We start from the raw sequence: 27,168 nt of genomic DNA on the forward strand, positions 1-27,168 counted from the left end.
GGTTTGGTATCTTCCTAATCGGCAACTGTCTCCGAGTCTCACCAGGGGGCACTCTAGCTATTTCCTCTGGTTCTTCCAAGACTTTGACGTCCCTCCCTGTCACTAGAGGGAGTTCTTTCTCTTCAGAATCATCCCTGGCATCTCCCTTTGTTCTCGAAATTTGCGGTTTCCCCTTGGTCTGAAGGGATTTAGGTGGTATGCTTAATTGTTTCTGGTTAGGATCAAGCCGTTCTCTCGCTGTCCGAGATCGGGTCCTAGAGTTAACTGGGCTTGTGCAACAGAGCTCCTCTTCCCCTACTGATCGTGAAGATGGTAAATCGGGACCCACGCTATCAACCAAAAGGGCTGGAGTGACTGGCATGATTGGAATCTGGGGAGCAGTGACTGGATATAAATTATTATACTCTGGTGATTCTGGAATTAGTGCAGAAAATGCTACAGGTGCAGTCGGAACCTTTGCTGACATTTTCAAATCATCGAATTCATCATTTTCTGTCAATTCAAGGCCAGCCATTGAACTACGTAGCCCATCTTTTGTTTGACCCGAGCCTTCCCTGTCTTTACTTGCACGTTTTTTGAATGCACATTCCTTTTTCAAGACCTGTAATGTTTTTTGGTTACCCTGTTCACTAATTGGAATTCCCATTTTAAGGGCATTGTCCTGCCAACTTGATAACATGATTTTATCTCTTTCCTCTTGACAATATTGTCTCCATAATCCAATTAATTCTTTTGCTTTCATACTTTGACTCTTTTTCCAGATGTGTCCCTGAATTTTCTTAATGATTTCTAGGTCTTTGGTGCCCCCTAGTGGCCATTCATCACCCATTTTGCTCCTTAACGTTGCTGACATTTTCCTGAAATCTTTTGCTTTATCCGGATACCTATCGCATAATATTTGCAGTGGCATGCCTGGATCATTTGTGCTATCCAAGGAATTCCCCATAATCTCAACTAGTCCTCAGAACTGCGTTTTTCGCCACTACAGTCCAAGGGTACAATTTTAGCTTAATCAACTATAGATTTAAAACACTCACACATGGAATTGAATCCTCTTCAGATTTAAAAACACTTATTTAACTGAACCTTCATCTGCTGAAGTCACATCAGTTGTTTAAAACACTCACACATGGAATTGAATCATCATTTATATGTTACATCAACCCATAACCTAACCCAAGCCGAATCAACAATATGAAATCCTATCAATTAAATTTCTAATCCCCAGACTGACCTTTAATTTCGTCGAGACGATCTTTCCGTACCAACCGCGAGTGACCAGACTAATCAGACGATAAGAGGAGGGGGAAAAAACAATGCGCGGTCATTTTCCAGCTGTACATTGTGGGCCCTTTTTTCCCACCCTCTTGTTCATAATCAGTTAATTCTGATTTCGCGGTTGGTCAGAACCGTCTTGAGAAATCCCGGGTTTCGGCACCAAATGACAAATCAAGAATTTCTTTACCCGTCAGTCTGGCCACAATAAAAGTCGAGATGGATTTGCAGGTACAGCATTAGTTATTTTATTTGACTTGCAAGTCTGTCTCAATTCACAGAGGTACAAAACACATCTTGCTTTGTATACCTCCGGAATCAAGTGAATGTGTAAGACAAAGAAATCCCTACTGATACACACAAATGGCATCAAGTTTCACATACACGATTCCCATAGGTCATCCTATACGCCTCCTGACCTGGCCATACATCCTAATTGGCTCGCTTCCAATCCCTTCCTCTGGCCCCCTATTACCCAGCATCCTTTTCTCCTCCGTAGATGGACACACCTCCTCCTTGCTTTGCCATGCGGTCTGAAATCCTTTGTCTGTGAACTCACCAGGGTGAGACTGGCCTATCTCTACATTACAGTAACTAATATCTCTAAAGTAACTACTTTATATTACATTCGTCATAACCTCCTCCTGTCCCTGCAACCCTCCCTATCTCTGTAACCTCCTCCTGTCTCTGCAACCCTCCCTATCTCTGTAACCTCTTCCAGGCCCTACACACCTCCCTATCCCAGTAACCTCCCCCAGCCCCTACAACCCTCCCTATCTCTGTAACCTCCTCCAGTCCCTACACCCCTCCCTATCTCTGTAACCTCCTCCAGCCCCTACACCCCTCCCTATCTCTGTAACCTCCTCCAATCCCTACACCCCTTCCTATCTCTGTAACCTCCTCCAGACCTGATGCACTATCAATTACGACGAGACGAGAGTGGAGAGTAATCAAGGCTTTATTAAGCAGAGATGTGTTGCCTCCTACAGCTGCTGCTGAAATGGCTGCAGCTCGGTGAGCACACACATTTATACTCCGCCTATTGGGCGGAGCCAGCAGGCAGTGATCTACCCCGGTACCTGTAGTACAGGAGCCTTACCGTATTACTTCTCATATACGTATTATACAAACTGTGGTGACTACCACATTCACCCCCTGTTAAAAAAAGAGTCCATCGGGGGTGGTGGAAAATCTATTTACATGGTATGTGAGCATTTTTAAAGTGTACAGTTTGGCGAAAATACATAAATTTAGCCGGTCGGGTGCCTTGATCCTCCGCTGTGAGCGCCGCAGTCCCGGTGGTGATGGAGGCGCCGGCTTGGTCGGCGGTGACTCCGGGAGCGTGTAGTCCTCATCTTCATCCCCGGGTGGGTCCGAGGGGAGGACAGATCGTCCTGGAGCGGGGGCTGTGGTGAGGTGCACTGGGGGGAGGATGGATGGCGCCGGGGCAGTTGGGGGGGGGGGGGGGGGGTCGGGGGGGGGGAACGGACCCAACCCAACCCAACCCAACCCAGCTGGTGCCAGGTCCCTGAGGGGGACTGTGTCTTGGCGGCCATCGGGGTATGCTTCGTAGGCGTACTGCGGGTTCGCATGCAGCAGCTGTACCCTTTCGACCAACGGGACTGCCTTGTGGCGCCGCACGTGCTTGCAGAGGAGAACGGGTCCTGGAGCTGCCAGCCACGTTGGGAGCAAAACCCCGGAGGTGGACTTCCTGGGAAAGGCAAGGAGACGTTCCTGGGGGGTTTCATTAGTCGCCGTGCAATGTAGTGATCGGATGGAGTGGAAGGCGTCGGGGAGGACCTCCTGCCAGCGGGAGACCAGGAGACCTTTAGACCGTAGGGCCAGCAGGACGGCTTTCCAGACCGTCCCCCGTTCTCCCTCTCCACCTGCCCGCTTCCCCGGGGGTTGTAGCTGGTCGTCCTGCCTGAGGCAATGCCCTTGCTGAGCAGGAATTGACGCAGCTCATCACTCATAAAGGAGGATCCCCAGACGCTGTGGACGTAAGCGGGGAAACCGAACAGGGCGAAGATGCTGTTGAGGGCTTTGATGATGGTGGCAGACGTCATATCGGGGCATGGGACGGCGAAGGGGAATCTGGAGTATTCATCGACCACATTAAGGAAGTACGTGTTTCGGTCGGAGGAGGGACCTTTGAAGTCCATGCTGAGGCATTCAAAGGGACGGGAGGCCTTCACCAGGTGCGCTCGGTCTGGCCGGTAGAAGTGCGGTTTGCACTCCGCGCAGGCCTGGCAGCCTCTGGTGACCATCCTGACTTCCGCAATGGAGTAGGGCAGGTTGCGGGCCTTTATGAAGTGAAAGAACCGGGTGACCCCTGGGTGACAGAGATCGTCGTGTAGGGTCCGGAGTCGGTCCACTTGTGCGCTGGCACATGTATCTCGGCATAGGGCGTCTGGGGGCTCGTTGAGTTTACCGGGGCGATACAAGATCTTGTAATTGTCGGTGGAGAGCTCGATCCTCCACCCCAAGATTTTATCATTTTTGATCTTGCCCCGCTGTGTGTTGTTGAACATGAAGGCTACCGACCGTTGGTCAGTGAGGGGAGTGAACCTCCTGCCGGCCAGGTAATGCCTCCAATGTCGCACAGCTTCAACGATGGCTTGGGCCTCCTTTTCGACGAAGGAGTGCCGAATTTCGGAGGCATGAAGTGAGTGGGAAAAGAATGCCATGGGCCTGCCTGCCTGGTTGATGGTGGCGGCCAGAGCGACGTCTGATGCATGAAAATGAAAATCACTTATTGTCACAAGTAGGCTTCAAATGAAGTTACTGTGAAAAGCCCCCAGTCGCCACATTCCGGCGCCTGTTCAGGGAGGCTGTTAAGGGCATCGCTCTCAACTTGAAAGGGGAGGGTCTTGTCGACCGCGTGCATCGCGGCCTTGGGGATGTCGGCCTTGATACGGTTGAAGGCCTGGTGGGCCTCGGCCGTCAAGGGGAAAACTGGAGTGGATGAGTGGGAGGGCCTTGTCCGCATAGTTAGGGACCCACTGGGCGTAGTATGAGAAAAACCCCGGGCATCGTTTGAGGGCCTTGGGGCAGTGGGGAAGGGGGAGATCCATAAGGGGGCGCATGCGATCGGGGTCAGGCCCTAGAACTCCATTTTGCACCACATAGCTAAGGATGGCTAAGCGGTTGCTGTTGAACACACACTTCTCCTTGTTGTACGTTAGGTTCAGGAGTTTGGCGGTGTGGAGAAATTTGAAAAGGTTAGCGTCGTGGTCCTGCTGGTCGTGGCCGCAGATGGTGACGTTGTCCAGGTACGTGAAGGTGGCCCAGAGTCCGTACCGGTCAACCATTCGGTCCATCTCCCATTGGAAGACCGAGACCTCATTAGTGACGCCGAAGGGAACCCTGAGCAAGTGGTAAAGGCGGCCGTCTGCTTCGAACGCAGTGTATTGGCGGTCCGCTTTTCGGATGGGGAGCTGGTGGTAGGCGGACTTCAGGTCCACTGTAGAGAAGACCCGGTACTGTGCAATCTGATTGACCATATCAGATATGCGTGGGAGGGGGTACGCGTCGAGCTGTGTGTACCGGTTGATGGTCTGACTGTAGTCAACGACCATCCTGTGTTTCTCCCCAGTCTTTACTACTACCACTTGGGCTCTCCAGGGGCTGTTGCTGGCCTCGATGATACCTTCCCGCAGTAGCCGCTGGACCTCCGACCTGATGAAGGTCCTGTCCTGGGCGCTGTACCGGCTGCTCCTGGTGGCGACGGGCTTGCAATCTAGGGTGAGGTTTGCAAACAGGAAAGGTGGGTCGACCTTAAGGGTCGTGAGGCCGCAAACAGTAAGGGGTGGTGGGGGCCCGCCGAATTTCAGGGTTAGACTTCTGGAGGTTGCACTGGAAATCCAGGCCGAGTAGCAAGGCAGCGCAGAGGTTGGGGAGGACGTAGAGCCGGAATTTGCTGAACTCTGCGCCCTGGACGGTGAGGGTAGCGGTGCAGTACCCCTGGATCGCCACGGAGTGGGATCCGGAGGCCAGGGAGATTCTTTGGGAAATGGGGTGTTCCGCGAGGGAGCAGCGCCTTACCGTATCGGGGTGGATGAAGCTCTCCGTGCTCCCGGAGTCGAGAAGGCAAGATGTCTTGTGGCCATCGACCTTCACCGTCGTTGTCGTGGTTGCGAGGTTGTGTGGCAGGAACTGGTCGAATGTGATGGAGGCGAGCTGCGGCTGGTATTGGTGGGCCCTGGGCTGGTCGGCGGCGGTTGCGGGCGATGAGTGGCCTGGTGAGGTGTCCGGCAAGCAGGGGGCCTGAGGCGCCATCCAAAATGGCACCGAAGATGGCGGCGCCCATGGGGCGCACGTGGTGGGCGGCGTTAAAGATGGCGGCACCCATGGGGCGCACGTGTTCTGATGCGAGGAAAATGGCGGCACCCACGGGCCGCACGTGGCATGCGGCGTTAAAGATGGCGGCGCCCACGGGTCGCCCGAGGTCTGATGGGGGGAAGATGGCGGCACCCACGGGCCGCACATGTTATGATGCGAGGAAGATGGCGGCACCCACGGGCCGCACGTGGCATGCGGCGTTAAAGATGGCGGCGCCCATGGGTCGCCCGAGGTCTGATGGGGGGAAGATGGCAGCACCCACGGGCCGCACGTGTTCTGATGCGAGGAAGATGGCGGCACCCACGGGCCGCACGTGGCATGCGGCGTTAAAGATGGCGGCACCCACGGGCCGCACGTGGCATGCGGCGTTAAAGATGGCGGCGCCCACGGGTCGCCCGAGGTCTGATGGGGGGAAGATGGCGGCACCCACGGGCCGTACGTGGGTTGCGGGGACAGAAATGGTGGTGCACACGGGTCGCACGTGGGGTGTGCAGGAACAATGGGGCTGGTTACAGCGGCGATCGGCCGGGCCTGGCACACCGCAGCGAAATGTCCTTTCTAACCGCAAGCCTTGCAGATTGCACTCCGCGCCGGGCAGCGCTGCCGGGGGGGCTTTGTCTGTCCGCAGAAATAGCACTTGGGCCCCCGGGGTTGGCTGGCTGCCGCACGGTGCAGGCCTGGGGTTGGCTGGGGGCGGTCGCTGGTGGGGTCCACGATGTCCAGGAGGGGGGCGCCGTGCGGTCGGGGGCGTACGCTTGTACAATACGGGAGGTTACCGTTAGTGAGGTCACGAGTTGCCTGGTCGCTGCGAGGTCGAGCGTACCCCCTTCTAAGAGGCGCTGGCGGATGTACGCCGACCCCATGCCTGTAACGAAAACGTCCCTGATTAGGAGTTTGGAATGTTCAACAGCCGAAACGGCCTGGCAATCGCAGTTCCTCGCCAGGGCGTGCAGGGCACGCCAGAAATCATCCAATGACTCACCGGGGAGTTGTTGCCGCGTGGACAGGAGGTGCCTGGCGTAGAGTTTGTTGATCGGCCGGGTGTAGTTCTCTTTCAGAAGCGCCATGGCCTCAGTGTAGTTGGGCGCATCCCGGTTAAGGGGAAAAATATCGGAGCTCACCCGTGTGCACAGGATCTGGAGTTTCTGTGCTTCTGAGGGTGGTTCTGTGGCTGATCCGATGTATGTTTCAAAGCAAGCTAGCCAGTGATCGAAGGCCGACGTGGCGATGTCTGCTTGAGGGTGCAGCTGCAGGCGATCTGGCTTGATGCGCAGGTCCATCGCTGTAAAATCTCTGTTTAATAAATTGATGCATATCGATTACGACGAGACGAGAGTGGAGAGTAATCGAGGCTTTATTAAACAGAGATGTGTTGCCTCCTGCAGCTGCTGCCGAAATGGCTGCAGCTCGGTGAACACACATTTATACTCCGCCTACTGGGCGGAGCCAGCAGGCAGGGATCTACCCCGGTACCTGTAGTACAGGAGCCTTACCATATTACCTCGAATATACGTATTATACAAACAGCGGTGACTACCACAAGACCCTACACCCCTCCCTATCTCTGTAACCTCCTCCAACACCCCCCCCCCTACAATCCTCCCTATCTCTGTAACCTCCTCCAGTCCCTACACCCCTCCCTATCTCTGTAACCACCTCCAGCCCCCTACACCCCTCCCTATCTCCGCAATGTCCTCCAGCTGCTACACCCCTCCTGATCTCTGTAACCTCCTCCAGCCCCTACAACCCTTCCTATCTCTGTAACCTCCTCCAGTCCCTACACTCCCCCCTATCTCTGTAACCTCCTCCAGTCCCTATACCCCTCCTTATCTCTGTAACCTCCTCCAGCCCCCCCTACAACCCTCCCTATCTCTGTAACCTCCTCCAGCCCCTATACCCCTCCTTATCTCTGTAACCTCCTCCAGCCCCGACACCCCTCCCTATCTCTGTAACCTCCTCCAGCCCCTACAACCCTCCCTATCTCTGTAACCTCCTCCAGCCCGGCAACCCTCCCTATCTCTGTAACCTCCGCCAGCCCCCTACAACACTCCCTATCTCTGCAACCTCCTCAAGCCCCTACACCCCTCCCTATCTCTGTAACCTCCTCTAGTCCCGACACCCCTCCCTATCTCTGTAACCTCCTCCAGCCTCTACACTCCCTCCCTATCTCTGTAACCTCCTCCAGCCACTACAATCCTCCCTATCTCTGTAGCCTCCACCAGCCCCTACACCGCTCCCTATCTCTGTCACCTCCTCCAGTCCCTGCAACCCTCCCTATCTCTGTAACCTCCTCCAGTCCCTACAACTCTCCCTATCTCTGTAACCTCCTCCAGCCTCCTACAACCCTCCCTATCTCTGTAGCCTCCTACAACTCTCCCCAGCAGTGTTTGATGGGGACAGTGTAGAGGGAGCTCTACTCTGTTTCTAGCTCCGTGCTGTACCTGTCCTGGGAGTGTTTGATGGGGACAGTGTAGAGGGAGCTTTACTCTGTATCTAACCCCGTGCTGTACCTACCCTGGGAGTGTTTGATGGGGACAGTGTAGAGGGAGCTCTACTCTGTATCTAATCCCGTGCTGTACCTGTCCTGGGAGTGTTTGATGGGGACAGTGTAGAGGGAGCTCTACTCTGTATCTAACCCCGTGCTGTACCTGTCCTGGGAGTGTTTGATGGGGACAGTGTAGAGGGAGCTTTACTCTGTATCTAACCCCGTGCTGTACCTGTCCTGGGAGTGTTTGATGGGGACTGTGAAGGGGGAGCTTTACCCTGTATCTAACCCCGTGCTGTACCTGTCCTGGGAGTGTTTGATGGTGAAAGGGTAGAGGGAGCTTTACTCTGTATCTAACCCCGTGCTGTACCTACCCTGGGAGTGTTTGATGGGGTCAGTGCAGAGGGAGCTTTACTCTGTATCTAACCCCGTGCTGTACCTACCCTGGGAGTGTTTGATGGGGACAGTGTAGAGGGAGCTTTACTCTGTATCTCACCCCGTGCTGTACCTGTCCTGGGAGTGTTTGATGGGGACTGTGAAGGGGGAGCTTTACCCTGTATCTAACCCCGTGCTGTACCTGTCCTGGGAGTGTTTGATGGGGACTGTGTAGAGGGAGCTTTACTCTGTTTCTAGCTCCGTGCTGTACCTGTCTTGGGAGTGTTTGATGGGGACAGTGTAGAGGGAGCTTTACTCTGTATCTCACCCCGTGCTGTACCTGTCCTGGGGGTGTTTGATGGGGACAGTGTAGAGGGAGCGTTACTCTGTATCCAACCCGGTGCTGTACCTGGCTTGGGAGTGTTTGATGGGGACAGTGTAGAGGGAGCTTTACTCTGTATCTAACCCCCTGCTGTACCTTTCCTGGGAGTGTTTGATGGGGACAGTGTAGAGGGAGCTTTACTCTGTATCTAACCCTGTGCTGTACCTGTCTTGGGAGTGTTTGATGGGGACAGTGTAGAGGGAGCTTTACTCTGTATCTAACACCTTGCTGTACCTGTCCTGGGAGTGTTTGATGGGGACAGTGTAGAGGGAGCTTTACTCTGTATCTAACGCCGTGCTGTACCTGTCCTGGGAGTGTTTGATGGGGACAGGGTAGAGGGATCTTTACTCTGTATCTAACCCCGTGCTGTAGGTGTCCTGGGACTGTTTGATGGGGACAGTGTAGAGGGAGCTTTACTCTGTATCTAACCCCGTGCTGTACCTGTCCTGGGAGTGATTGATGGGGACAGTGTAGAGGGAGCTTTACTCTGTATCTAACCCCGTGCTGTACCTGTCCTGGGAGTGTTTGATGGGGACAGTGTAGAGGGAACTTTACTCTGTATCTAACCCCATGCTGTACCTACCCTGGGAGTGTTTGATGGGGACAGTGTAGAGGGAGCTTTACTCTGTATCTAACCCCGTGCTGTAACTGTCCTGGCAGTGTTTGATGGGGACAGTGCAGAGGGAGCTTTACTTTCTATCTAACCCCGTGCTGTACCTGTCCTGGCAGTGTTTGATGGGGACAGGGTAGAGGGAGCTTTACTCTGTATCTAACCCCATGCTGTACCTGTCCTGGGAGTGTTTGATGGGGACAGTGTAGAGGGAGCTTTACTCTGAATCTAACCCCGTGCTGTACCTATCCTGGGAGTGTTTGATGGGCCAGTGTAGAGGGAGCTTTACTCTGTATCTAACCCTGTGCTGTACCTGTCCTGCGAGTGTTTGATGGGGACAGTGTAGTGGGAGCTTTACTCTGTATCTAACCCCGTGCTGTACCTGTCCTGGGAGTGTTTGATGGGGACAGTATAGAGGGAGCTTTACTCTGTATCTAACCCCGTGCTGTACCTGTCCTGGGAGTGTTTGATCGGGACAGTGTAGGGGAGCTTTACTCTGTATCTAACCCCGTGCTGTACCTATCCTGGGAGTGTTTGATGGGGACAGTGTAGAGGGAGCTTTACTCTGTATCTAACCCCGTGCTGTACCTGTCCTGGGAATGTTTGATGGGGACAGTGTAGAGGGAGCATTACTCTGTATCTCACCCCGTGCTGTACCTGTCCTGGGAGTGTTTGATGGGGACAGTGTAGAGGGAGCTTTACTCTGTATTTAACCCCGTGCTGTACCTGTCCTGGGAGTGTTTGATCGGGTCAGTGTAGGGGGAGCTTTACTCTGTATCTAACCCCGTGCTGTACCTATCCTGGGAGTGTTTGATGGGGACAGTGTAGAGGGAGCTTTATTCTCTATCTAACCCCGTGCTGTACCTATCCTGGGAATGTTTGATGGGGACAGTGTAGACGGAGCATTACTCTGTATCTCACCCCGTGCTGTACCTGTCCTGGGAGTGTTTGATCGGGACAGTGTAGGGGGAGCTTTACTCTGTATTTAACCCCGTGCTGTACCTGTCCTGGGAGTGTTTGATGAGGACAGTGTAGAGGGAGCATTACTCTGTATCTCACCCCGTGCTGTACCTGTCCTGGGAGTGTTTGATGGGGACAGTGTAGAGGGAGCTTTACTCTGTATCTAACCCCGTGCTGTACCTGTCCTGGGAGTGTTTGATGGGGACAGTGTAGAGCGAGCTTTAGCTCCGTGCTCTTTGCTGGGGACAGACATATTTCCCCGTTGCTTGCTGTGCACAGGTTAAAGATCTGCAATGGTGTCCGTGTTCTGGATTGACAATTGTTCTGACTTTACATACTCTGTTTGGCAGGTTACATTTTTCTTGATGGTGAGCACTTCTAAGATTACCATTGAAACTACAACCCTGCCAATTCTACTGCAGCTAACAACGTGAGTGGTGTTATGGTCGGTAAAGTAGAAGAGAATCGCCTCCGAGGAATATGATTTTTGTGTTTCCTTAGATTGTGAAGTAACAATGTCCTCTTTCACTCTGTGTTTGCTCTGAGGTTAGCTTCAACCTCACATTTGCACCATCAGTTACACCATCTATTTCCAGCTCTGTTATAGCACCCATCTTCGCCCCTGTTTCAGCTGATCCGCTGCTGAAACTCTCACCTCGGCTTTGATTACCTCCAGATTCGGCCAATCCGACACACTCTGCTCTCCCAAATCCCACCCTCTGTCAACCTGGGGTCATCCAAAACTCTGCTGCCCTGTGTCCTAACTCACACCCCGTCCCGTTTCCCCCCTCACCTCACTGGCCTAGGCTTCTGGCGAGTGGAGTTCCTCAGTGCAGAAAATGGGGCTTTGTGCGGCTTTCGCCGCGAGTTCCCCGCTGAGGCCCGCGACCTAACCTGAGTGACGTTTGATAGCGGTGTGTTTCGCGGTGCAGCGAGCGCTGGGAAACACGTGGCTAAGCACGCTCGTTCTGGGACTTTGTTCTTATTTAGTTAAACTGCGCCCCAGGAGTGGGCCATTCGGCCCTTCGAGCCTGCTTCCCATTCAATATGATTATGGCTGATCCTCTATCTCAATGCTGTCCGCCTACACTCTCCCCTTGACATCTTTAGAGTTTAGAAATCTATCTATTTCTTTTCGAAATATATTGAGTGACTTGTCCTCCACAGCCTCCTGTGGTAGCAAATTCCACAGCTTCACCACCCTCTGAGTGAAGACATTTCTCCCCATCCCCGCCCGAAATGGCCTACCCCGTATCCTGAGACTGTTCCCCCTTGTTCTAGACCCCACCCCAGCCAGAGGAACAATATCCCTGTGTCCCGTCTGTCCAGCCCTGTCAGAATCTTATACATTTCAATTAGATCCCCTCTCATTCTTCTAAACTCCACTGAAGACAGGCCCAGTCGACCCAATCTCTCCTCGTACAACAATCCTGCCAACTCAGGAATCAGCCTGGTGAACCTTCACTGCACTCCCTCTGTGGCAATAATATCCTTTCTTAGATAAGGAGGCAAAAACTGCACACAGTACTCCAGATGTGGTCTCATCAAGGCCCTGTACAGCTGCAGTAAGACATCCTTGCTCCTGTATTCAAAATCCTCTTGCAATGAAGGCCAACGTACCGTTTGCCTTCCTAACTGCTTGCTGTGTTTCTGCTGTCGGGCTAGAATAAAAATCAAAAATGCTGGAAATATGCAGCATCCAGGGTGACAAAAATTAAGCTTAATGTTTCAAGTGAATTTCTAAAATTTGAAATCACTGATTTTTGGCATGCTGCTGACAGGAACTTGTTTCCACCCCCCTTCCAAAGGCAGCAGGGAGTGCACCTTCTTGACCTGTGGCCTGGTGCTGGGACAATATTAACCTGGGTAACGTTTATTCTCTACGGTGACTGACTGACCTGCTGTATATTTTGAGCATTTACTTCCCCCATGAGGGCTGAAGTGGTTAACATGCTGCCTTTCGCTCAGCAGCTGCCAGCGTGGGGATGCGTGAGATTGACGTGCAAACAAGATGGCTTCCTGAGTCTTGGCGCGGACTTCTCGCTTCTGCTCAGCCTTTCTCCATGGCAGCTGAGATCAGGAACTGAGCGGAGTGGGGAAATGAAAGCAAAATGCCCACCCCACCACCCTCTGGCACCTCATGTTAAGAACTGTGTCTACTGATAGGCAGAGCCTGACTATCGTTTTCCGATGCGACCATTGATGATAATTGATGAAGTGCCAGATTACTGCCAGCAGAGGGTGCCATTGCACTGTGTTCCATGTTGCCGACTTGTACATGGGCACCACCTGCTGTGTCGTCTGCTTGCTCGAATGCGAATGCACTTTTAATTTTTGCTTAGTTGTAGTATATTGAAAAAAATGGATAATTGTTTGCTTTAGTTGTTGACAATTTATCAAGATTATTGTGATGAGAACTGTGAAATGTTGAATTTTTGCTTCTTTTTACACAGCATCAGTGAACAAGCCAACTTGGACCCAGTCACAGCTAATGCCCACGTTAAGATTGTCCTGCCACTCTCCCTCGCTGGGTAAGCGTTCCCTCCTGACTTGACCCATTTCTGGTAGAACCCGGCTTCCCGTCTTGCAAAATGGTGACCTGTTCAAGGACAGAGTGTCAGAGTTCAAGGGGCAGCGGGTAAGATCCTGACCTCTGACCCCCAGGGTCTAGCCACGAGCGTGATGGGGATGAAAGCTCCGTCTGACTGATGGGCTCGAAACACCTTTGAGCAGTCTAACCCCCAGCACCTTCTTAAAATGCTGCCACTCCGAGCGAACGGCACACGAGAGAAGCTGCTTTTATATAGCGCCTATCAGAGCCTCAGCAATGTGTTTCTCAGCCAACGAAGCTGTTATATAGGAAAATGCAGGAGCCAATTACCACATAACTGATGACTTGGTCATTGCCTTTGTTTGTGGGGGACTGCACTCTGCAAGTTCAGCGTTAGCCAATGGGGAACGAAGCGCGCCTCTGAGCGAGATCACTGATTATTGCAAATTCAAACACCGAGCTGGAATCTCCACTCCCCCAGCCACGTGGTTCTCAGCAGCTTGGAGTGCATCCCTTTCCCCAGGCTCAGAACCATCTGACAATGCCAGTGCCAGGTGCCAACAAATCGAGTCCTCCAGTGTTTTGTGATCTTCCTCCCCCGCCCCTCCCCCTCCACCCGATATCTGATTCTGTCCGCCACTCCTGCAAGATTCACAGAGTGGTTGCGTCGTCAGTGAATGTTGTTTAATGCTGGCTCATTCTACCTTTTCACAGAAAGGTCACACCACTCCACGTCACTTTTGGAGGTGACATAGTAGGAGAAAGTGCGATGGAAGAAGAGGAGGATGTGGGCAGTAGTGTTCATTACGAGCTATTGGCAAGTATTACCCATTCAATAAGTGCTTATTAAATAGTGCAGCCCTCCGAGGAGGTGAATCAGAAGGGATGTTGGCGCATTGGAACAGTGCAGAAGGCGAACATTCGGCCTATCGAGCCTGAAAGAGACTTCTATCTCCCACTCCCCTGCCTCATCCCCGTAACCTTGCACATTCTCTCTTTTCAGCTAGCAATCCAGTTCCCTTTTGAATGCCTCGATCGAACCTGCCTCAACCACCCTCGGGAAGTTCCATACAGACTCCAACTGCCCTCTGGATTAAAATGTTTTTCCTCAATCACTTCTCCTCCTTTTACCCATCATTTGAATATGCACCCCCTCGTTCTGGATGCTCTCTTGAGAGGGAACAATTTCTGACTGTTAACCCTGTCCACTCCCCTCAGAATCTTGAACACCTCAAACAAATCTCCTCTCAGCCTTCTTCTCCCCAAGGAAAACAGTCCCAACCTCTCCAATTTAGCCCCATAGCTACAAGGTTGGATTCTCCGGTCCGTCAGTAATGCGGGATTCTCCGTCCTTGCAGCCGGCCAATGGGGATTCCCGTTGTGCCACCTCACGCCGTAGGGAACGCCGTGGGCGTGGGTGCGCTGCCGGCGGGTCGGAAGATCCTGCTGACGGAGAATCCCGCTGACAGTTTGTTATCCCTGGAATGATTCTTGTGAATCTCCTCTGTACTCTCTCCAATGTCTTCACATTCTTCATCAAATGTGGCGCCTAGAACTGGAAACAGTGCCAGGATTCTTTCTGAAAGAAGTCAATCGGAAATGTTTGGGCTTTTATGAGGTTACGGAGAGGCTATAGTACACAGCTCCTGGTAGTTCCCAACCGGGACGTAACGGGTCGTTGCTGAACTGCCCGACCTTAGGTACAACAATTTCCCCGCTCCCTAACGAGGGAGCTGGTACTCCACAAGGGACACGGGGAAGACAATCACTCCCACCCCCCGTGCAGGTTCTGAAATAGGCCCTTCAGGATTCAAGAAAAAGAAAGTGGTTCGCTGTCGCTGTCATGGGAATTCAACAAATTGGAATGGGATAAGCTGATCCGGCACTCCCAGCTAGAAGTTGCACTTGACGGGTTTTGCTGAGGCCTCGCTGCAGTGTTTGTAACCCGATTGCCAATCGACAGACCTTTAAATGAGGCTGCCACCCCCCCCCCCCCCCCCCCCCCACCGCCCCTTTCCCCGGGGACAGTGTAATTGGTGAATTTACCCTTTTGTGCATGACATACTGCCATTGGATTCACAATGATTCGTAGAAGGGGCTTTGAGCGTTGTCAGGTTTATTGGTTCTGCTGATCATTTCTGCCTCGACGACACGGTAACGACCCCTGCCCCCTCCTTTAGTGCCTTTCAAACCAAACATTGTTCACTCACTGACCGCCAAGTGTGAGTGAGAAGCCAAGATAAGGCGATGTTGCTGGAACATAGAACATACAGTGCAGAAGGAGGCCATTCGGCCCATCGAGTCTGCACCGACCCACTTAACCCCTCACTTCAACCCCGTCCCCGTAACCCGACAACCCCTGATTTTTCTTTTTGAAGGGAGGCCTACAAAGAGGATTAAAAGCTGTGTGGCCTTTCCTCGGCATGTCGTCAGTTGTGTTAAATCAGCGGTGGTCAACCTCTGACCCCGGGGGCCACATGCTGCCGATCTGGGTTCCGAGTGGGGCCCACGAGACATTTTCTTGACCGTTGCCCACGCGCAGGGTCGCCACATTCCGCTGATTTCCGTCCGTGTAGTTTTTTTCCTCCCGGTGTGACTGAAGTGATTCACACGTAAAGCGAGGACAAGTGAAGTGAGGTGTGTGCTGATTGCTCACAACATTGAGTGTGAGAGGCGTGAGACTCTGTGTCCAAAGTGGAAATATTTCTATTGTTTTCACCATTTGAAGTTGATGAGAGTTCCATTAACATAGAAATGATGAAGCATTTTCTGTAACTCGTTATGAAATATCCGCCGTGTATTAAATGTATTTAATCTTATTCATAGAACATAGAACAATAAATACAGCGCAGTACAGGCCCTTCGGCCCACGATGTTGCACCGAAACAAAAGCCATCTAACCTACACTATGACATTATCATCCATATGTTTATCCAATAAACTTTTAAATGCCCTCAATGTTGGCGAGTTCACTACTGTTGCAGGTAGGGCATTCCACAGCCTCACCACTCTTTGCGTAAAGAACCTACCTCTGACCTCTGTCCTATATCTATTACCCCTCAGTTTAAAGTTATGTCCCCTCGTGCCAGCCATTTCCATCCGCGGGAGAAGGCTTTCACTGTCCACCCTATCCAACCCCCTGATCATTTTGTATGCCTGTATTAAGTCTCCTCTCAACCTTCTTCTCTCCAACGAAAACAACCTCAAGTCCATCAGCCTTTCCTCATAAGATTTTCCCTCCATACCAGGCAACATCCTGGTAAATCTCCTCTGCAACCGCTCCAAAGCCTCCACGTCCTTCCTATAATGCGGTGACCAGAACTGTACGCAATACTCCAAATGCGGCCGTACCAGAGTTCTGTACAGCTGCAACATGACCTCCTGACTCCGGAACTCAATCCCTCGACCAATAAAGGCCAACACTCCATAGGCCTTCTTCACAACCCTATCAACCTGGGTGGCAACTTTCAGGGATCTATATACATGGACACCTAGATCCCTCTGCTCATCCACACTTTCAAGAACTTTACCATTAGCCAAATATTCCGCATTCCTGTTATTCCTTCCAAAGTGAATCACCTCACACTTCTCTACATTAAACTCCATTTGCCACCTCTCAGCCCAGCTCTGCAGCTTATCTATATCCCTCTGTAACCTGCTACATCCTTCCACACTATCGACAACACCACCGACTTTAGTATCGTCTGCAAATTTACTCACCCGCCCTTCTGCGCCTTCCTCTAGGTCATTGATAAAAATGACAAACAGCAACGGCCCCAGAACAGATCCTTGTGGTACTCCACTTGTGACTGAACTCCATTCTGAACATTTCCCATCAACCACCACCCTCTGTCTTCTTTCAGCTAGCCAATTTCTGATCCACATCTCTAAATCACCCTCAATCCCCAGCCTCCGTATTTTCTGCAATAGCCTACCGTGGGGAACCTTATCAAACGCTTTGCTGAAATCCATATACACCACATCAACTGCTCTACCCTCATCTACCTGTTCAGTCACCTTCTCAAAGAACTCAATAAGGTTTGTGAGGCATGACCTACCCTTCACAAAGCCATGCTGACTATCCCTGATCATATTATTCCTATCTAGATGATTATAAATCTTGTCTCTTATAATCCCCTCCAAGACTTTACCCACTACAGACGTGAGGCTCACCGGTCTATAGTTGCCGGGGTTGTCTCTGCTCCCCTTTTTGAACAAAGGGACCACATTTGCTATCCTCCAGTCCTCTGGCACTATTCCTGTAGCCAATGATGACATAAAAATCAAAGCCAAAGGTCCAGCAATCTCTTCCCTGGCCTCCCAGAGAATCCTAGGATAAATCCCATCAGGTCCCGGGGACTTATCTATTTTCAGCCTGTCCAGAATTGCCAACACCTCTTCCCTACGTACCTCAATGCCATCTATTCTATTAGCCTGGGGCTCAGCATTCTCCTCCACAACATTATCTTTTTCCTGAGTGAATACTGAAGAAAAATATTCATTTAGTATCTCGCCGATCTCTTCAGACTCCACACACAATTTCCCATCCCTGTCCTTGACTGGTCCTACTCTTTCCCTAGTCATTCGCTTATTCCTGACATACCTATAGAAAGCTTTTGGGTTTTCCTTGATCCTTCCTGCCAAATACTTCTCATGTCCCCTCCTTGCTCGTCTTAGCTCTCTCTTTAGATCCTTACTCGCTACCTTGTAACTATCCATCACCCCAACTGAAACTTCACACTTCATCTTCACATAGGCCTCCTTCTTCCTCTTAACAAGAGATTCCACTTCCTTGGTAAACCACGGTTCCCTCGCTTGACGCCTTCCTCCCTGCCTGACCGGTACATACTTATCAAGAATACTTATTCAAGGGGTCACGGTTAGTGAACAATCCTGAGTTCAATCTTGCGGCCCAAGGAGGGTCACTCGTGCGGCCTACTCACTGGCCGAGGTTACCCATCACTGTGTTAAATCGTGGGGAGGAGATCATGTGGGAAGTGCACCCATCTCCAGCTCCTCAGAAACCGTGCTAGGGAACGGGAGCTGGATCCAGCTGGATGAACTTTGGATCATTCGGGAGGCAGAGTTGGTCATAGATAGAATCTTCAGGGATGTAGTTACTCCGAAGAATAAAGATAGATGGGTGACGGTGAGAGGGGCTGGGAGGAAGCAGTCAGTACAGGGATCCCCTGTGGGCGTTCCCCTTAGTAACAAGTATACCGCTTTGGATACTGTTGGGGGGGGGGGGGGGGGGGGGGACTTACCAGGGGTAAGCCATGGGGTGCAGGTCTCTGGCACAGAGTCTGTCCGTGTTGCTCAGAAGGGAAGGGGGGAGAGGAGTAGAGCATTAGTCATTGGAGACTCCATAGTTAGGGGGATAGACAGGAGATTCTGTGGGAACGAGAGAGACTCACGGTTGGTGTGTTGCCTCCCAGGTGCCAGGGTCCGTGATGTCTCGGATCGTGTTTTCGGGATCCTTAAGGGGGAGGGGGAGCAGCCCCAAGTCGTGGTCCACATAGGTACCAACGACATAGGTAGGAAAAGGGATAGGGATGTAAGGCAGGAATTCAGGGAGCTAGGGTGGAAACTTAGATCGAGGACAAACAGAGTTATTATCTCTGGGTTGTTACCCATGCCACGTGATAGCGAGACGAGGAATAGAGAGAGAGAGGAGTTGAACACGTGGCTACAGGAATGGTGCAGGAGGGAGGGTTTCAGATTTCTGGATAATTGGGGCTCATTCTGGGGCGGTGGGACCTCTACAGACAGGATGGTCTACACCTGGACCAGAGGGGTACCAATATCCTGGGGGGGAAATTTACTAATGCTCTTCGGGAGGGTTTAAACTAGTTCAGCAGGGGATTGGGAACCTGAATTGTAGCTCCAGTATACAGGAGGTTGAGAGTAGTGAGGTCATGAGTAAGGTTTCAAAGTTGCAGGAGTGTACCGGCAGGCAGGAAGGTGGTTTAAAGTGTGTCTTCTTCAATGCCAGGAGCATCCGGAATAAGGTGGGTGAACTTGCGGCATGGGTTGGTACCTGGGACTTCGATGTTGTGGCCATTTCGGAGACATGGATAGAGCAGGGACAGGAATGGTTGTTGCAGGTGCCGGGGTTCAGATATTTCAGTAAGCTCAGGGAAGGTGGTAAAAGAGGGGGAGGGGTGGCATTGTTAGTCAAGGACAGTATTACGGTGGCAGAAAGGACTTATGATGAGGACTCGTTTACTGAGGTAGTATGGGCTGAGGTTAGAAACAGGAAAGGAGAGGTCACCCTGTTAGGGGTTTTCTATAAGCCTCCGAAAAGTTCCAGAGATGTAGAGGAAAGGATTGCAAAGATGATTCTGGATAGGAGCGAAAGCAACAGGGTAGTTGTTATGGGGGACTTTAACTTTCCAAATATTGACTGGAAACGCGATAGTTCGAGTACTTTAGATGGGTCCGTTTTTGTCCAATGTGTGCAGGACGGTTTCCTGACACAGTATGTAGATAGGCCAACGAGAGGCGAGGCCATATTGGATTTGGTACTGGGTAATGAACCAGGACAGGTGTTAGATTTGGAGGTAGGTGAGCACTTTGGTGATAGTGACCACAATTCAATTACGTTTACTTTAGTGATGGAAAGGGATAGGTATATACCGCAGGGCAAGAGTTATATCTGGGGGAAAGGCAATTATGATGCGATGAGACAAGACTTGGGATACATCGGATGGAGAGGAAAACTGCAGGGGATGGGCACAATGGAAATGTGGAGCTTGTTCAAGGAACAGCTACTGCATGTCCTTGATAAGTATGTACCTGTCAGGCAGGGAGGAAGTGGTCGAATGAGCGAACCGTGGTTTACTAAAGCAGTTGAAACACTTGTCAAGAGGAAGAAGGAGGCTTATGTAAAGATGAGACGTGAAGGTTCAGTTAGGGCGCTCGAGAGTTACAAGTTAGCTAGGAAGGACGTAAAGAGAGAGCTAAGAAGAGCCAGGAGGGGACAAGGACAAATACGGCAATTTTCGGGAACCTTGGATGACGAATGATATTGTAGGCCTCGTCAAAAAGAAAAAGGAGGCATTTGTCAGGGCTAAAAGGCTGGGAACAGACGAAGCCTGTGTGGCATATAAGGAAAGTAGGAAGGAACTTAAGCAGGGAGTCAGGAGGGCTAGAAGGGGTCATGAAAAGTCATTGGCAAATAGGGTTAAGGAAAATCCCAAGGCTTTTTACACTTACATAAAAAGCAAGAGGGTAGCCAGGGAAAGGGTTGGCCCACTGAAGGATAGGCAAGGGAATCTATGTGTGGAGCCAGAGGAAATGGGCGAGGTACTAAATGAATACTTTGCATCAGTATTCACCAAAGAGAAGGAATTGGTAGATGTTGAGTCTGGAGAAGGGGGTGTAGATAGCCTGGGTCACATTGTGATCCAAAAAGACGAGGTGTTGGGTGTCTTAAAAAATATTAAGGTAGATAAGTCCCCAGGGCCGGATGGGATCTACCCCAGAATACTGAAGGAGGCTGGAGAGGAAATTGCTGAGGCCTTGACAGAAATCTTTGGATCCTCGCTGTCTTCAGGGGATGTCCCGGAGGACTGGAGAATAGCCAATGTTGTTCCTCTGTTTAAGAAGGGTGGCAGGGATAATCCCGGGAACTACAGGCCGGTGAGCCTTACTTCAGTGGTAGGGAAATTACTGGAGAGAATTCTTCGAGACAGGATCTACTCCCATTTGGAAGCAAATGGACGTATTAGTGAGAGGCAGCACGGTTTTGTGAAGGGGAGGTCGTGTCTCACTAACTTGATAGAGTTTTTCGAGGAGGTCACTAAGATGATTGATGCAGGTAGGGCAGTAGATGTTGTCTATATGGACTTCAGTAAGGCCTTTGACAAGGTCCCTCATGGTAGACTAGTACAAAAGGTGAAGTCACACGGGATCAGGGGTGAACTGGCAAGGTGGATACAGAACTGGCTAGGCCATAGAAGGCAGAGGGTAGCAATGGAGGGATGCTTTTCTAATTGGAGGGCTGTGACCAGTGGTGTTCCACAGGGATCAGTGCTGGGACCTTTGCTCTTTGTAGTATATATAAATGATTTGGAGGAAAATGTAACTGGTCTGATTAGTAAGTTTGCAGACGACACAAAGGTTGGTGGAATTGCGGATAGCGATGAGGACTGTCTGAGGATACAGCAGGATTTAGATTGTCTGGAGACTTGGGCGGAGAGATGGCAGATGGAGTTTAACCTGGACAAATGTGAGGTAATGCATTTTGGAAGGGCTAATGCAGGTAGGGAATATACAGTGAATGGTAGAACCCTCAAGAGTATTGAAAGTCAAAGAGATCTAGGAGTACAGGTCCACAGATCACTGAAAGGGGCTACACAGGTGGAGAAGGTAGTCAAGAAGGCATACGGCATGCTTGCCTTCATTGGCCGGGGCATTGAGTATAAGAATTGGCAAGTCATGTTGCAGCTGTATAGAACCTTAGTTAGGCCACACTTGGAGTATAGTGTTCAATTCTGGTCGCCACACTACCAGAAGGATGTGGAGGCTTTAGAGAGGGTGCAGAAGAGATTTACCAGAATGTTGCCTGGTATGGAGGGCATAAGCTATGAGGAGCGATTGAATAAACTCGGTTTGTTCTCACTGGAACGAAGGAGGTTGAGGGGCGACCTGATAGAGGTATACAAAATTATGAGGGGCATAGACAGAGTGGATAGTCAGAGGCTTTTCCCCAGGGTAGAGGGGTCAATTACTAGGGGGCATAGGTTTAAGGTGAGAGGGGCAAAGTTTAGAGTAGATGTACGAGGCAAGTTTTTTACGCAGAGGGTAGTGGGTGCCTGGAACTCACTACCGGAGGAGGTAGTGGAGGCAGGGACGATAGGGACATTTAAGGGGCATCTTGACAAATATATGAATAGGATGGGAATAGAAGGATACGGACCCAGGAAGTGTAGAAGATTGTAGTTTAGTCGGGCAGTATGGTCGGCACGGGCTTGGAGGGCCGAAGGGCCTGTTCCTGTGCTGTACATTTCTTTGTTCTTTGTTCTTTGTTGATAACCCTAAAGCTTTCTATAGATATGTCAGGAATATAAGAATGACTAGGGTAAGAGTAGGGCCAGTCAAGGACAGTAGTGGTAAGTTGTGCGTGGAGTCCGAAGAGATAGGAGAGCTGCTAAATGAATATTTTTCGTCAGTATTCACACAGGAAAAAGACAATGTTGTCGAGGAGAATACTGAGATACAGGCTACTAGACTAGAAGTGCTTGAGGTTCATGAGGAGGACCTGTTAGCAATTCTGGAAAGTGTGAAAATAGATAAGTCCCCTGGGCCGGATGGGATTTATCCTAGGATTCTCTGGGAAGCTAGGGAGGAGACTGCTGAGCCTTTGGCTTCGATCTTTAAGTCATCTTTGTCCAGAAGACTGGAGGATCGCAAATGTTGTCCCCTTGTTCAAGAAGGGGAGTAGAGACCACCCTGGTAACTATAGACCAGTGAGCCTTACTTCTGTTGTGGGCAAAGTCTTGGAAAGGTTTATAAGAGATAGGATGTATAATCATCTGGAAAGGAATAATTTGATTAGAGATAGTCAACATGGTTTTGTGAAGGGTAGGTCATGCCTCACAAACCTTATTGAGTTCTTTGAGAAGGTGACCAAGCAGGTGGATGAGGGTAAAGCAGTTGATGTGGTGTTTTTGGATTTCAGTAAAGCGTTTGATAAGGTTCCCCATGGTAGGCTATTGCAGAAAATACGGAGGCATGGGATTCAGGGTGATTTAGCAGTTTGGATCAGTAATTGGCTAGTTGGAAGAAGACAAAGGGTGGTGGTTGATGGGAAATGTTCAGCCTGGAGTCCAGTTACTAGTGGTGGACCACAAGGATCTGTTTTGGGGCCACCGCTGTTTGTCATTTTTATAAATGACCTGGAGGAGGGCGTAGAAGGATGGGTGAGTAAATTTGCAGATGACACTAAAGTCGGTGGAATTGTGGACAGTGTGGAAGGATGTTACAAGTTACAGAGGAACATAGATAAGCTGCAGAGCTGGGCTGAGAGGTGGCAAATGGAATTTAATGCAGAAAAGTGTGAGGTGATTCATTTTGGAAGGAATAACAGGAAGACAGAGTACTGGGCTAATGGTAAGATTCTTGGTAGTGTGGATGAGCAGAGAGATCTCGGTGTCCATGTACATAGATCCCTGAAAGTTGCCACCCAGGTCGAAAGGGTTGTTCAGAAGGCGTACAGTGTGTTAGCTTTTATTGGTAGAGGGATTGAGTTTCGGAGCCATGAGGTCATGTTGCAGCTGTACAAAACTCTGGTGCGGCCGCATTTGGAGTATTGCGTGCAATTCTGGTCGCCGCATTATAGGAAGGATGTGGAAGCATTGGAAAGGGTGCAGAGGAGATTTGCCAGAATGTTGCCTGGTATGGAAGGAAGATCTTATGAGGGAAGGCTGAGGGACTTGAGTCTGTTTTCGTTAGCGAGAAGAAGGTTAAGAGGTGACTTAATTGAGGCACACGAATGATCAGAAGATTGGATAGGGTGGACAGTGAGAGCCTTTTTCCACAGATGGTGATGTCTAGCACGAGGGAACATAGCTTTAAATTGAGGGGAGATAGATAGAGGACAGATGTCAGAGGTAGGTTCTGTAGCTCTCTTTCGTGTTGTCTCTTAATTTGGCTCTGTTTAATTACGTTTGCTCAAGAGTCGCCAGGTATCTTTCGACACCGCTACAAGGTTCAGAACCGAATACTGATCAAAGACTCGATACATCAGTTAGTAAGTTCAAAAGAAATGCTCAATTATTTACACACAGTCAAATATACTCATGCATAAACTCTGCAAACTAAACTATCACTATTACTAAAGCCTATACTTAGCTTCGGGTGCCCACTCAGTCAGAGGAACAGTGGCCGTTGCTCGGTTCTGAGGCTGCTGGGTTGAGCTGTTTACAGGATAGCAACTAGGAACATCTATCTCGTAGCGTGCGTTGACTTGGAACTTACTTGGTCTGGTGTAGCTGCTAGGCTCGTCTCTCTCTTCGCTGAGAGCCAAGGCCAAAGAAGAAAGATTCTCTCTTTGGTGAGTGCTTATGTACTCAAAAGGGCTTTGCGCGCTTTTGGGCGGGCCTTGAACTTGGCCTCAATTAATTGGGCCTTTCCCAATCATTCATATCGATCTTCCTCCAATAGAGGGGTGGTTCCCTGGTTGCTGGGCGTGTCCTGGTGACCGTTGGTCTGCTTTGTTTTAGTCTCTTCTGGCGCCGGGGTGTCTGCCTTAACATTGTGTATCTAAATGTTTCCCTTTTGTCCCCGGAGAGTAGTGGACTCGCCAACACTAAGGGCATTCAAATGGCCTTTGGATAGACATATGGACGATAAGGGAATAGTGTAGATGGGCTTTAGAGTGGTTTCACAGGTCGGCGCAACATCGAGGGCCGAAGGGCCTGTACTGCGCTGTAATGTTCTATGTTCTATGTTCTATTGAACACAGCCGGAGTTTAATAGTCCATCTTCTCTGTCCATCAGGTGGAAAACACAGGCAATGTCCTGAAAACCTTGAGTTCAGCTTTCCTGAACATTCGATGGCCTTTTGAGATCAGCAATGGCAAATGGCTGTTGTACCCAATGAGATTACAATTTGAAGACAACATGATTAAGCGGTGTCATCGTGCACAAGATGTCAACCCTCTCAATCTGGTAAGCAGCTCTCGACCTTGCCTTTTATTAAAGAGGCTCTCAGGGCCTCGGGAACAGACCTAGAATGGGGAAAGATGTAAAGGGGTTGCTTGCTCCCTGTCATTATTCACATGATTGTGCCAACTCTGGGGGCACATTCGTACGGCCTTGTCGTACCCGACTCGCGACGCGACAAGGCCGGGCCTCTCGCTAGCTTTGCGACGCTCGGGATGCCTCGCATGATCTAACAAGATCTCACGAGACATCATGGCCTGGATCTCGCCCTCACTGGGTGTGATCCAGATTTGCATGTTTAAGTGAGCAGTTAGCTTCACTTAAATATGTCCACGCGGAGTCTCCCAAGGCCCGGAATCGACTGCTGTGGCGCGGTTTAACACTGGTTTCCACACAAATGTGGGCTGGGCATAATGGCACCTGGGGGGGTTTCTAAGGCCATCAGAGGCCGCCAGGTGGTTGGGCTCTGGAGTGGGTGGTACTCTAGCACTTCCGCTGTCACCTGGGCACTTTGGCACTGTCAGCCTGACACCTTGGCACTGCCACATGGGCATCCTGGCAGTGCTACCTTGGCAGTACCACCCTGGCACTGCAAGGGTGCCTGGGTGCTACTGCCAGGTTGCCAGGCGGGTAGTGCCAATGTGCCCAGGTGACAGGTTGCCCGTGCCAGGGATCAGACCTGTGAGTGCATGGCCTTATGAGATGGGAAAAGGGGGGGCTCGAGGACCCCCTAACAAGTAGGTTTGGGCGTTGGGGGATCCCGAAGCTATAATGGGGGGGGTTTGAGAGATCAATCCCTTCCTGTACTGGCGAGCTGAGTCAATGCTGGAAATGAAGGTACGTGCAGCCTCGTTGGGTGTTCCTCACTGAGGCCAGAAAACAGCCCGTGTCCGGTTTGATAGCGGGGTCGTTCCTGGCGCTGCAGGTGCTGAGAATCACCCCGCTAAACACGCCCAAAATGGGACCCTGTTTATTTCCCGTTAAATCGCGCCCCAGACCTATCCCAGAGAAATTTCCTCCAATTAATTATTGGGAAGACAATGGACGGGATTCTCCGACCCCCCGCTGGGTCGGACAATCGCTGGGGGGCGGCGTGAATCCCGCCCCGACGCCGGCTGCCGAGTTCTCCGGCGCCGTTTTTTTGGCGGGGCGGGAATCGCGGCGCGCCGGTCGGGGGCCGTTGGCAGCGGCCCCCCCCCCCCCCGGCGATTCCCCGGGCCCCGATGGCCGAGCGGCCGCCCGTTTTCGGCCAGTCCCGCCGATGTAAATCACACAAGGTTCTTACAGGCGGGACCTGGCTCTGCAGGCGGCCTGCGGAGTCCTCGGGGGAGTGGGGGGGTGGGGGGGATCTGGCACTGGGGAGGCCCCAACGGTGGCCTGGCCTGCGATCGGGCCCACCGATCTGCGGGCAGGCCTGTGCCCTGGGGGCACTCTTTCCCTCCGCGCCGGCCTCTGTAAATCTCCGCCATGGCCGGCGCGGAGAAGAAACCCCCTGCGCATGGGCAGGAAACACACCGGCGGTCTGGGTACACGCTGGCGCCAATTCGTGCCGGCTGGTGGAGGCCCTTCGGCACAGGTTGGCGCGGCGCCAATCACTCCAGCGCCGGCCTAGCCCCCGAAGGTGCAGAGGATTCCGCACCTACCTGGCGGCCTGCCCACCGGATACGGGAGAATCCCGGCCATTGTTTTCGGCCCCCGGCCCAAACTCCGTCCCCAGCAACCTCTGCGCGGTAACAGTTTTGAGATTTAGCCAGTGTGTTCACAACATTAATGTCCCAACACGAGCTTCCGACCTCCGTGCGCCATCACTAAGACTGATGGAAAGTGAGTCTTTCTCACTTTCAGCCTTTTCTCATAAGATTTTCCCTCCATACCAGGCAACATCCTGGTAAATCTCCTCTGCACCCGCTCCAAAGCCTCCACGTCCTTCCTATAATGCGGTGACCAGAACTGTACGCAATACTCCAAATGCGGCCGTACCAGAGTTCTGTACAGCTGCAACATGACCTCCTGACTCCGGAACTCAATCCCTCTACCAATAAAGGCCAAAGAATTCCAACAGCTTTGTCAAGCATGATTTTCCCTTCATAAATCCATGCTGACTCTGACTGATCCTGCCACTGCTTTCTAAATGTTCCACTATAAAGTCCTTGATAATGGATTCAAGCATTTTCCCCACTACCGATGTTAGGCTTACTGGTCTATAATTCCCTGCTTTCTCTCTACCTCCTTTATTGAATATCGGAGTGACGTGAGCTACCCTCCAATCTGCAGGGACAGTTCCAGAGTGTATAGAATCCCGGAAGATGACCACCAATACATCCACTATTTCCAGAGCCGCCTCCTTAAGCACTCTGGGATGCAGATTCTCAGGCCCTGGGGATTTATCCACCTTCAATCCCATCAATTTTCCCAGCATCCTTTCTCTACTAATTTCGATCTCCCTCGGTTCTTCCCTCTCACTAAACCTTTCATTCTCCAGCATTTCTGGTATTTCCTTGTGTGATTCAATATAATACTTT

The 27,168-nt window shown here is 51.2% G+C and overlaps 1 protein-coding gene across 3 annotated transcripts in view; it reads left to right on the forward strand.

Annotated features, from left to right (window-relative positions):
- LOC140405402 (integrin alpha-7-like) overlaps positions 1–27,168 on the forward strand; it is a 364,198-nt gene that overhangs the window by 294,154 nt on the left and 42,876 nt on the right. For all 3 annotated transcript variants that reach the window (XM_072493761.1, XM_072493762.1, XM_072493763.1), the window contains exons 17-20: positions 10,779–10,858; positions 12,882–12,959; positions 13,694–13,796; positions 24,482–24,652. In XM_072493761.1, coding sequence (XP_072349862.1) covers positions 10,779–10,858; positions 12,882–12,959; positions 13,694–13,796; positions 24,482–24,652 — 432 coding nt within the window. The remainder of the gene's footprint in view (positions 1–10,778; positions 10,859–12,881; positions 12,960–13,693; positions 13,797–24,481; positions 24,653–27,168) is intronic.

This window comes from Scyliorhinus torazame, chromosome X (genome assembly GCF_047496885.1).
Source record: "Scyliorhinus torazame isolate Kashiwa2021f chromosome X, sScyTor2.1, whole genome shotgun sequence".
In the NCBI taxonomy this organism is placed as follows: Eukaryota; Metazoa; Chordata; class Chondrichthyes; order Carcharhiniformes; family Scyliorhinidae; genus Scyliorhinus; species Scyliorhinus torazame.